At 39.9% G+C, this 13,099-nt stretch overlaps 1 protein-coding gene and 1 long non-coding RNA gene across 2 annotated transcripts; one reads left to right on the top strand and one right to left on the bottom strand.

The window, feature by feature from the left end:
• Positions 1 to 6,207: 6,207 nt before the first annotated feature.
• Positions 6,208 to 7,974, bottom strand: LOC115445984 (Krueppel-like factor 13). The gene is made up of 2 exons (XM_037442065.1): positions 7,621 to 7,974; positions 6,208 to 7,355 (listed from the first exon to the last, which is right to left on the bottom strand). Exons 1-2 carry the CDS (start codon positions 7,687 to 7,689, stop codon positions 6,348 to 6,350), a joined length of 1,077 nt encoding a protein of 358 aa, XP_037297962.1. The 5' UTR covers positions 7,690 to 7,974; the 3' UTR covers positions 6,208 to 6,347.
• On the top strand, positions 7,285 to 9,528 carry LOC119190334. The gene is made up of 2 exons (XR_005112858.1): positions 7,285 to 7,394; positions 8,192 to 9,528. It is a non-coding gene; the product is annotated as an uncharacterized LOC119190334 (long non-coding RNA).
• The last annotated feature ends 3,571 nt before the right edge of the window (positions 9,529 to 13,099 follow it).

Here is a 13,099-nt window from a genome sequence, read left to right as displayed (position 1 = left end):
GAAATATTGTAGACATATTTTACACTGTAACTTTACAACATCCCTCATATATCCCGAATACAATTCAGGAATGCATCACATCCTACCGAGATTAATTTATTCCCGAAACCAGGTAAGATTTCTGTGTTGTGAGACCGTGAGTGTGAGGAGACACGTGTCTTCTATCACGTGGTCTTCCACTGAGTAGCGTGATATGCAATAAAAAGTAAGTTACAGATCAAAGGGCACCTATGCAGCGTATGCTACGCGTGATTAGAGGTGGAGACCACGGCACGACCTCGTATTATGTTGCACGTGTGGGAAGGTGACTTCCCACCCCCCTAGGGTAGCGTAGGGATGGTCGCACAGCAAATGGAAAATATAGGTATATATATTTACATACTGATTAATTATATTTTTTGTTTAAAGCGGATATACACAGGCTGATCCCGGAACGCGACACACTTTCGTCGGCCACTATGGCGTGTTTATCACCTTATGTATGTCGCTATTACGGATACAAAATATATCCTACCACCAGCAAATATCACCCTTGACGTCAAACATCACGGAACATAATAGACGACTTCTAAACCGCTTCAACATTTAGACAGTAAATAACATAGCCAGTCTTATAAACTTAGCCAAATCCATTCTGGAAAGCGTAATCACGCCGAGACAATTCAGCTATTTTTGCAACATGCGATCCCGAAGGCCTCGAAGAAGCCCAAGACGTTTCATTTAGTATCTCGATACAGTGTGTAGAGTTAGGAAATTAACCGATGCCCGCCCGGATGATGCTAAAATCCTGAGACTGCAATGGACAGAAACACCAACATAACCGTTCCATTCCTTACCTTTGTAAGCTGTAGGTTTAATGCATTAGGTAAAAATTATAAGCATAATGTAACATTTCATGATTTTTGAGAGTGTTTTGCGAGCATATCAATGAACTGCTCTAAACAACAATAAAAAAACTAATTGATTTTTTTTTCTTCTTTGTATCAAGTACTGTATGTATACCTTAAACAGATTTTGAAAAGAGCAATACCGGTTACTTGCCCGTCTCCAGAGAACTGTTTTCCGTACTGGTTGTAGAGTTAATATTGACGGAATCTAAATAATGTATAACATTTTACGGGTTCAAATAAATTATATAATTTAATCGAAAAAAATCATAAATATATTTCTAACCTTAAATATATTGACGAAAATCGCATCCATATAGACACAAGCTGACGTAAGGAATTTTCTCAATTCCACGTCACCTGACGCCGGCGATACCAAACCATATAAAGACAATAGATGAATTGTGTTTCTTGCGTAAAACGTCACATGCGTGTTCTATACCTGCCAAATATGCGTGTCACTTGACCGCGAAGGTAACGTCACCGATCACGCACTGAGGATTGGCACTCCACTAGAACAGCGAGTGACTAAATCTTGCTCATTCGCTAGTGGGAAAGTTTTACACAGACACAGAGACAGAGAGGGAGTAAGAGAGTGAGTTGGAAACACTTTTCGGCATTGTATCCCATGACGTGATTGAAGGCTGTTTTATAATAACTTGACTTATCAAGACAGTTGTCAACTGAACCTTAGTTCAGTTGACAACTGTCTTATTTATAAATTATTCTAATTTACTGTAAACTTTCTTTCTTTCCCTTTTTAAAACTTAAATGAGATATTAATATTTCAAGTCTTTTTACCTATTCCTTTTTTAATAATATTTCAGATAGTCTATAATATAAAATCATTACCTTAAATACTACATCTATGCAGTCAGACGATGAGGATAAGTAAGAGATGAGTAGGGAGGAAAAGATGTCCTGTTGAAATAATATACAAATGAACAGACAGAATATTTATTAAATTAAAATGCCTCGGCTGTCTTCGTTTGTTTTTTTATTTATACCATGCTGTGTAATGACAAGGTTCAGTTGATAATTTATTTAATTATAATTTATTGTAATCTACCATAAACTAAATACTAAAGACGCGAGTTTATATATATTTGTATTATTTAAGAAGTTAATGCATACTCAATGGATTTGAATGTTTCGCACACATTTAGATAAAGTTCCGTGTTGTTATTATTTATTTATTTATTACGGGAAACGAAATTACTTTGGCTAATCTCTATTTCTTTCCTTCAGGACCGCAATGGTCATTCTCCTGGTATACTTAGTTCTTTAAATATTTTTTGACCACATAACATCAAGTGACCCATATATCCGTTCCCGGTTTGTGCTGTAAAAAGCCTTGAACAATATATTTTTCAAAAATACGCGAATTTTGTGAATGAGTATTACAAAGCTGCAAACGATGTTTGTTCAAACATTGGATAGAATGGTTTGTTTCAGTGTTTGAAACCGAGGTACTGAGGCCACTGAACTTTGCTTCGACAACGTTTCTAATGAGTTTTTATTTTCGTTTTGTTATTTTAGTTGTACTCCTATTGCTATTTATTACTGAGTAATATTTTTTTAAGTTGTAAAAATAATTGTACATTTCCTAAATAGTGAGTAATGTACGGCAAAATTTCAATATATCCTGTTTTACGTCATTTTACAAGCATATGACGTAATACAACTTCTAATGTAAACAATAACATTTTCAAATCGTTTCATTTAATCAGTATCGTGTTTTGCTTTGTGAAATCCAAATATGACGTTACGAATACAGCTGAATAGTTATTTGCTGATTAATAAAGTTAATGAGGCAATTAAATATGAGTAAGCTTTGATGAATAAGTTTAAATTAATTGTATATACCAAAATTGAAGTGTTCGGATATTCTGCAGAACGTATTTTTGTAAAGAGGTTTTCCTCCTAAACAAATGCGGACAAGTTTTTTCTAACACCTTGTCTTTGACAATGAACTTGAGTTAACTTTTGAATTCTTACACTGAGAGTTACATTGTAAAGTTTAGAAAAATGTACCATACTGGTAATACGAACATGGTTGTCCGTAAAATGTTCAGCAAACCAGTTTTTGGAATTTAATTTCTATTCAGTTCAAAGGACACCATTAATAGTTAATAATTATTACATTATTAAGTTTAATTATAATAATAAATTTATCATGTTGGTAGCAAGCGCGGTCATGCAGTATATTTCAGACATTTTGATGTTTTATTTATAAAGTATGGTTTTCATTTTATTTTTGCATAATTTTTTAGTACTAGCGACTTTAAAAATAAATAAAAAGAGTGCGGATATTATAGAGGCAAAAGTCTGGTTCAACCATCAAACCATCAGTCTATTAACTAGATTGGATAAGATAGCTCTGGTCATACTGGGACCATATTTTGACAAGCTAGTAGTGACAAGGCAGGTAAAACTGGTCTTGCGCCTGATCTCTCTCCGGTCATGTCGGATTGCCGTCTCACCGGATTATGAGAGTGAAGGAACAGAGAGTGCACCTGTGTATTGCACACACACTTGTGCACTATAACGCTCTTTTCATAAAATAATGACCTAAGTATTCCAAAATTGTTAATTAGTGGCAATCGTCACAGAAACAAATTTGTGTTTGCGCCCTTTTTTTAAGTTGCTATAAAATTTAACTTATTAAAGATAGGTCAAAAATGAAACATATAGCATGAAAAAAAGAAAAAAAAGGTAGTTTTTAGACGATTCCCACAAATTAACAATTTTGAAATAGGTCATTATTTCATTAAGAGAGTGATAATATCTCCTGCGTACCTGGCTGATCTCCATTGAGATTGGCTGAAATCCGGCTAGGAGGGTTTCTTCATTCAGTGACAAGGCTTATGTTGTATTATTATGTATTTTATTTATTTAATTATTTATAAACCCACACTCCAACTTCTCTGTAGAAATAATTTCACTCTATGCTTGTCTGGAGGAGATCGCTGTTAGCGATAAGACCGCCTATTGTTGCACCAGTTGTAGTTAATTTGTTTATAGGTTTTTTTTCTTTTATTATCTATCTATTTAGAATTATCTATCTATTTAACGATCAGGCGACAGGCACGACCCTAGCGAGTTACGAAGATCTAAAATAATACCTACGTAAAACACGTTAGTCTGATGTAATAAAGCCAAACGTTTATCAATGTTCGAATTCGGCCGCGTCACGTCACTAACCACGAATGCGCGGCGTGCCCGCGTCGTGCCGCTCACGTGGGCTAGTGATGTGTTTCGCGTACGTTTCGTTTTCGCAACCCGCATTGTCGTATTTCGGTCTAAGGGTCGTTGGTTTATGTAAGGTTAGGTAATGTTTCGGTTACGTTTGAATTTCGAATTACCGTTAGTAAGAACTTAAGGCGTTTTTTTCTAACGGTTTCACTGCTTTTAATCGTTTACAAGTATTGGCAGCTATATGTGTAGTTTTTTTTTCTTCATGTCTTAATATAAGTAGTTGAACGAATTCGAAATTTTAAAAGACTTCTACACAACTTTCTTATTTTTTTTTTATCTAAAATAAAGTAAACCTTTTGAAGTTGTTTTTTGTAAAGAAAGAACAATTGTTAATAGGGACACAAAAGTTTAAATGCAATTTTAAATTGTGCAGCTACGTTTGCGGTTAATTATATAAAGGGCTTAAAAAAGCCCACACTTTCGGTTTGCAATACGACATTTTCAATAATTCCATCACTAAGTTCACTTTAAAATTGCATTCACTTGCAAGTTATGCCTGTTTTATCTGATTGCACTAACGAAGGCGAGCTATGTTTAAAATGGAAGGATTTTATTGTTATAGAAAGAAAAGAAAGAAAAAAAAATGTGTTTTAATTACACTGAGACTTGAATGAATACAAGATTTATTTAGAACATTCACGCCTTTTATCCCCGAAAGGTAGGCAGAGGAACTGGTGCACCCACTTTCAGCCCAGCGTATTCTGTCCCATGATGTGAAAGGGGCGAGTCTATTGTTACATAGCTTTTTTTCAATTCGTTTCGAAATCTAAATATTATGGTTACATAAAAGTCTACTTTGTCAGAATTGTGGCGGTCAAATGTATGACCGTAGTCACGAGGAATTCATTTCATCGCATATTTTACCAATTTATTAGTAAGTGTAAGTGAAAGATTTGTCAGTTGGCAACAATCGAATTCGAGTTGATACTGTCATATACGAAACAGTGCATTAGGATCTCTTTGATATGCTTATGAGACTGGCTGGCACAGATATTCAAATATAGAATACGTGTAAAAACATTAAAAAACAATAAAACCTTCATTAACCATGTTGGACTGACGCGCTCGCAGATATAAAAAAATAGATTCATTATTTGAAATAAATTAGATTTTATAAAAACTTACTGGTAGGTGTAGGGACACGGTCAGCAGGTTTGAATATAGAACACGAAAAAAATATATCCGAAAGACAGGCACAATGTAGTCCACCTGGCTGGGTTTTACGGGAGCATTTATTTCTGGTGCCAACTAATTCTACTTAAAGTAAAGAAAAAACTAGGGCTTAGAGGTTTAGACACTACCTTGTGATGTGTTATGTTTTTGATATATATTATAACTATTATGTAGAGTAAATGTAGTTTTCACAATAACTTACATAGTGAAAAAAGGAATAAATTACCGTTTAGGGATTTTACACTCTCGAAAGTTAAATATTCTAGTCGAGTTTCAACTTATTGTTTTTCAATTTATGATTGCAGTGATGTATTTCTCTTTGGTTATTTTTTATTATGCATGACGTCATTTTCGTACATAATAAAAATCCCACACTCATCGATTTTAGGTTATTTAAAACTTTAATTTTCTAGAATTGGAAATTACATGTTCCTCAACCGCAGAATAATTTGCATAAAGACTGCAAAATGCAAAAATTCGAATGTCGTTTAATGCACACAAGGACTGTGTTTTCATTTTGTAGAGAACAAACGTGTTAATTTATTCTTTTGTTTCGGAAAATACGCTATTCAGTTTGAATTTACTTTAAGATAGAGGTCTAATTTGGCAAAGATGTTATTTAATATTTTAGTGGAGCGGTGGTGCGGCGCGCTATCAGTGATACCCGCGGCAGTCGTTATCAGCGCGGGCGGCGCGGCGGCGCGGAGGCTCGCTGCCGCGGTCAGCCAGTCGCGCCTCGCCTCCGCCGCCGGCCTCGCAGCCCGGCCCGCCCGCTTCTCACCCTCGCGCCGGCTCGACAGCCACCACTCATCATTCACCAGCGCACCACACGCCGGAGACAGAGCCAGTGCAGTGACGTGACAGTGATAGTGACAGTGAAACAAGCGTGTTGTAAAAAACAAATTTATTTTGTGGAAGCTTAACATTACGATAACATAAGTCTTAAAACTATACTACTTAAGTAGTTTGATAGGACAGTCTTAACAATGAGTGAGTTTACATCTAAACGATCTGAGATCAGGATCACAGTTAGTGCGCCGGCTGAGCGGCCTGGGTGAGCTGCGCGACGTGCGCGGCCTGGTGCGGCAGCGGCAGCGGCGAGGGCAGCAGCCGCAGCACCGGCGGCGGCGCGCTGCGCTCCTTCGCGTGGCGTTTCACGTGCTTGGCGAGGTGGTCGGAGCGCATGAATCGTCTGTTGCACACGCGGCACCCGAACTTCTTCTCGCCGGTGTGCGTGCGCTTGTGTCGCGACAGCTCGTCCGAGCGCGAGAATCGCCGCTCGCAGCCGGGCCAAGCGCATTTGAATGGACGCTCGCCTGTGTGGGTGCGCGCGTGCGCCTTCAGGTGTGATGACTTGAAGTAGTTCTTGCCACAGCCCGGATACGAGCACTCGTAGAGCCGACGGCGCGCCGCGGGCGCCGGCGCCACCAGCCACAGCGCTGTTGTCGGGAGCAGCGTACCGGGGACTATGACGGCCGAGGGAGGCCGCGGCGCCAGAGGCACCCAGCCGGGCGTCGTCGCTGGGGAGCACGACTGAGGCACCCTCTGTTCTTCCCGGACGTCAGGTTTTGGTTGACACTCAGGGTGCGGTGAGGGCACCCGAGCCTCTTCCACTTTAGGAGGAGGACTAGGGGGTTCAGGTGCCAGCACAGGTGTTACCACCTGCTGCGTTTGTGCCAGCGACTGGTTCGCCATGTACTTGGCTTGTGAGTAACTGTGGCCGCGGTTCATTTTAAACTTGAGGGTCTTGAGAATGTTCATGGAATCAGCGGGCGGCGGTGGTAAAGGTTCTGGACTGCAGGTGCCGTCCTTGTGCGCGCGCATGATCACCGAGGGCCGGCAGCAGGGCTCGGGCGGCGGCGTGGTGAGCAGCAGCCGCGCCAGCTCACAGCGCGATCGCTTGCACATCTCTTCCTCGCCCTCGGAGTCGCTCGGCTGCGGTGTGAGCGGCGCCACGAGCGCCACCGGGACCATGGGCGGCGCCAGCGACGAGTCGCGCGCCCGCTTCACCGCGGCCTTCTTCAACGGCAACTCCACCTGCGAGACAATGACAAAACACATCTTAGTGAACGCTCGGTAAGCTGAGCGGCGGAGCGGCGCCCCGGAGCGGCGAGCACGCGCGCGCTGCGTGATCGCGCCGGCCGGGGCCGTGCCGCGCCCGACGCGGCTGTCTCATACTTTCGATTGCACAAATGGCACTGAAACCATTTTAGTCGGGCCCGGACGGGCTCCGGGACTTCAGAAAAAAAATTTGGACAAGAATAAGCTTTCGGAAAAATGGTTAATTTTCCAAAACACTCACTTTGTTCTCCATCAACGGAGGCGTTGACGGCGGCGAGAGGGGTCCGCAAACTTCGAGTAGAGTGGACATTCTGATCAGATTGAGAACATACAACGCTATAAAACTTTCTTTTTTAATTCACAAAACTTGCGTGCGTCGGCCGAGTCGTTCCGGTTCCGCGAGCCGTGCGGTTCGGTCTACGAGCGGCGGACGAATAAACCGCTCCGCGGTGTTTCGAGGTACGAGGCACGGACGGTTGCGGCGGGCGCGAGACGCGCGCGGGACGGGTCGCCAATGGGAGCGGGCGGCGCGGCCGCGACGGCCAATGGGCGTGCAGTGATCACGCAACGCGCGCGTGCCGCCGCGTGCTCTTCACGTGCACGCCGAGTGACGGCGTGCGGCGCGGCTGTGCGCGGGCGAGGTCGCGCGCGTGACGTCACCGGCGCGCCCCCGCGTGACGTGGCGCGGAGCGGGCGCGGGCGCGACAAGGTCGCCGCTTGCCGCTTGCACCTCGCCACACCGCGCCGCACCGCCGGCCGCTAGCGCCGCAATCAATGACATTCGTCTGCATCTAGCTTTACTATTTTGACAGTTGGCGGTCGTCGACCTGATGGCCGGTGTGGGCGCGGTGGCCGCGTGGTGGCGAAAGTCGGGGCTCCATGCACCGAGTCGACGAGTCACGGCACTCGGTTGCGACCAGTGACCGCTAAACACTACGTCGGTTGTATGTTGTGTTGTTCGGTTGCGGAACATCTGCTATTGTTTTGCAAATTTTCGCGTCTTCTTTATAGGTATCACATAAATGCAATACGCAATTACACACTGATTCTATTTAACATAATACATAACTGATGCATCATACAACATGTATAATACAATATGATGATCACTGTCGATTGACCCCAGCCTCAAGTACGCACATACAGGAAACCGCTTGATATCAATACACATTAGTCAACAAGCCGGATTGCGCCGGACTGCGCGCAGAGCATGCTAATTACAGAAGTACATAATCTAATTATAGGCGAGGTCATTTAATTTCACAAGCCGATTGTTCAGAAAGATTACTAATTCTTCCGTATTATGATATAGTTTTATATAGGAAATTACCTACAAATGAACATCTTCTATGAATGACAATCATCTAGCGACATTTGTCTGTCATTTGCAGGTAAGTGGTCACCATCATCTATAAACTCCTATATAAAGGGATCGTGAAAGCTCACAGGAGGCGCAAGAAACCCAAGGAGAAGGAGTCTACATGACTTACAATATACTAAACATGACTAATATCGAAAAATAATGAACATAACACTGTTTACTCTTAACTTAAAACGAATTTATTGCTTGTTATAGATATTGCTAATAAAAAAAACTTGTTTTTCTTCCGACTTACAGCGAACCTGGGACTACGTGATCGACATTCTACAACGAAGCGACCATTACAACAAAAGTAACGGTAGCCTCGAGCAAAAAACTTTGTAGTAGACTTTGTGTGTTTTGTATGAGAATGTGTGTGTGCCTGCGCAGACGCATCGAGTGTGGCGTTGTGAAAGTGATTCACGCGCCCGCTGCGTGATCAGGGATTAAGATATAAAAGATGGCGGGGACACGATCGGTAGCAGGGTCAGTGCTTACTGCGTATTATGGATGACCCACTTTAACGTTTTCGCCACCTGTTGACCTTCAGAAACGATTTAGGTCTACAAGGGGAAGTTTAATTGAGTCTTGTACAGTGTTCTTGTGTGAGACGTTATCCACCAACTGCATTTTATGGGTATTATAATTGATAGAGGCTATAATGCTTAAAAAAAATTTTTTTTCAGGTGGTGTATTTTTAACGTAAAACTTGTTTTTTGTATGTCGTTCCAAGATGGCTGACCTTCTCTTCGTTACTTTATTTTTATAATAAAAAAATGCAAAACGTAATTCAGTTATTTGTTATTGTAAAAATGTAACCCAAACAAACCTATTTGCGGATGCAAAATATTATTTATGTAACATGATAAGTCATAGAGTTTTATGTTAATTACTAATGATAATAATATACAAAAGTATTTTATGTAGATTAACTTTATCTTCCGTATGTGGAGTGAAATATAATTATAACAAAAATATACATTTTTATGTATTGACAGTTAAATAAAATTTTAGCTATTATTAATATAAAATAAAGAGGAGAATTATTTGTATAAAATATGATAAAAACAGCTTAATTTATGTAAATAAACAAAAGTTGGAATTTGTTTAACTATAAAGTTGACTGTACAGTGTACACCAGTTAGATATCTGCATATCACAATTTTACTTTTTATATCAGAAAAATAAAAACTATTTTACGGATTTTATCGCGATTTTCATAATATAATTTCTCCCGACGTTTTGAAGACTGCAGCTTCATGGTCACGGGGTGGACTGAGGTGTCGGTCATCCTAAAAGTCAAAGTTACAATATCTACCTAGATTTTACAATTATACATTTTTTTTTATTTTAGCTGTTGGTGGCCATACGCAGAACGAGCTCACGGTGTCTTGAAGTCCGTAAAATAGTTTTATTTTAACATCTAACATTCGCGTAAACAAAAGAAATAATTTCGTATATCAGTTATTAAATAGGAAACTAGACGCCAGTATCTTATCGCTTGGACCGTGCCGGCCCGCGTGCGCGCGTGTGTGCGTGTTGTTTGGGAAACACGCGTGTAAACGAAAATCCTTGACGCGATGACGTCACCGAGATTAGCTGCCCACCGCCGTGAGTCAGATTCCCACGTTGATAACTCGTTTCAGTTTGTTTAGAAAATCAAGTTTTGAGGATTCCCCGCGATTTTGTTATGTCGTTTGTCACTCCTGGGTGACGTCAGAGTAGTCAGATGGCTGTAGTCATTTCCTAACTCACACACATACCTTTTATTTCCAAAGAGAAAGATAGAGTTCCTAACAGTGCACCCAATTTTCTTTCTATTATAGACTATCGGAGACAAATACTAAATTGGTTGACGGAAAACCTACTACTCCACTCCACTACTAAACCCGTAACATCAGCTCAGCAGTCGTACACCACTGAAGCAGACATATTGCATAGTAAGTTAACATTGGTGTGGAATTATGACGTCACTTGTTACCTTTGCGTACGTGCGTGGTCGCAGCGTTTTTCCACGTTATTCTAGATTCCAATGTTTTATTCGCCAGTTACCAGATTTTTCCAGAATAACAAAAATAGTAATGCGAGTGTTAATTGTACAATAATATTATTGCATGTTACAGTCAGACATAACAATTAACAAATTCACTTATTAACATTGCGTCAAAATGACAGTTATAAGTGAGTAAGTACAAACACACACACACACACATCATGAATTTATCCCCGAAGAGGTACTTATGCAGAGGTGCAACCAAGGCACCCACTTTTCGCCAAGTGTGGTCCATGCCACGATGTGATAGGTGGCGAGCCTATCGCCATATCGGGCACAAATTCCAGACACCGGGCTGTTACAGAGCAGCAAAATCCAAATATTACTGCCCGACACGGGATTCGAACCCAGGACCTGAGAGCAATGCCGTACCGTGCATGCAATACAACTACGCCACCGACGCAGTAGTGAGTAAATAAATAGAGGATTTTTTGACTTTTTTACCTATACGATATACGAAATAGAGCCACGTGACTGGCCCTTATTTGTAGCCCGCGGCAAATTAACATTTCTCGAACAATACGGTTAATAATAAAAGATAATCAGAAGTTAGTGGAAATACCCCAATTCGATAATAAATGGAATCGATTGGACGATAGTCCGTAAGTTCAAACCGAAGGCATAAATCACACATTTCTAAGATTTTCGATATACGGGCGTTTTCTTTGTAAATGATCGCTTGTTTTAACGGTGAATAAAAATGTGGCGAAGAAATATCTATACCTAAGTATTTTGCATATAGGACCAGAATTTCGGGAAAACACACCTAATTTTCATGTAAGCAACAATTATTCTGCAAGACCTCTTGGTCGATACCAAAAGTTGGATTTGAAAAATAATTTGATTTGATAATTTTTATTTATTATGGACAATCAAAAAGCTACTATACCTGCATAATGATTACTATTAGGAGTGCGAGGTCGTAGGCGATGGCCCACATTGCCCACGCTTTACGCCGCTTCTGTTGCAGAAAAAGGTAATAATAAGTCTGCTAACAATGCTAATACTAACTATAACAATCTAAAGTCTGCTAACCCGCATAGAGCAGCGTGATCGACTGCTTTTATTATAGACCAAGGCCCGTGGCCAGCAATCGGACATCATTACAGGAATGGTAATATTATAAATAACGCAACGTATGTACCTATTAGAAATAAATTTAGCAATATTATTGGTAAGAAATTCTGTTTATATTATCTTAGTGCAGATGAATAGGTATGGTATCGCCATCTATTATATTTTTTTGGTATTATTCGGATATTATTATGATCAACCATGCGCTGCGTTTGGCGGCTAGGTTATTTTATTATACCCAAATTCTACCTAAAGTGCATAATATTTATTATAATTTACGAATATTTCTTTTTACTGATAGTTAAAAAACTGCTTTAATAATATAAACTTTTTCCTTTATTAATTTCCTACCAAAATAATAAGATGTTAATCTAAATAAGAGGGTGAAAATTATTAATGTCAATCTCGATTATTAAATAGTGGTTTATTACTTTGAAATCCTGGGTAGTATTATTAATTTATTTACATTTTAACTTTTTTCGTAAAATAAGCAATACACGTTTTAGCGCCCTCTATCGATATAAGTAAGTAGTGATACCTACATAGTGATGTTACATACTTACGTGTTACTAATGCCATCTATTTTTAAATTATAGAAACTAAATTGTTTGGTAGAATCGCATTTACTTGGTAAATAAAATAAAAAGATGGCGCTAAAAGTTCTCATTTTGTCAAGAAGCTTGCGTTTTGTAGTACATCCACCAGTCCTCTTGTACGAGGAATATTCTGTGGGTCATGCATTTGGATGGTTAGTTTTTCTAGAGGAAACTAGGAATAAAAGCTTCATATATGTGATTAGTGAGCTTGTTTAATGACATAAATGGTTGCCCAAGGGCTCAATGAAATAAATTAATTTATAGGACAGAATTTAAGCAAAGTAGGAATTTTGTTGATATAAAATTAGGATGATCGGTTTTGATTTTTCTATTTACTCAAATTATCTAACAATAAAAAATCAGCCCTAAGCATGGACGTAGCTAGAGTCATTTTCTGGAGCGGGTCAATGTGCTAAACTAAAAGTATGAAATAACTTCTGTGCTCGAGCAGATTTTAAAATTTCTTTCATTTTAAAATTTGTAGTTATAGCAGGCTGCTTCAAAATCGCCCTCCCTCTATTTATTTTTAGCGAAATAATTGGGAATTTATACAAGTTATAATTTACGCTTAGGGAAATGCGTCAAAAATTAGCTACTCTTGGAAGTAAATAATTACGAGCTCACTAGATGTCGCATG

Source organism: Manduca sexta, chromosome 23, assembly GCF_014839805.1.
Source record: "Manduca sexta isolate Smith_Timp_Sample1 chromosome 23, JHU_Msex_v1.0, whole genome shotgun sequence".
NCBI lineage: Eukaryota > Metazoa > Arthropoda > Insecta > Lepidoptera > Sphingidae > Manduca > Manduca sexta.
The sequence above is the reverse complement of the archived record's forward strand: the minus strand, read 5'-3'. Positions and strand labels throughout refer to the sequence as shown.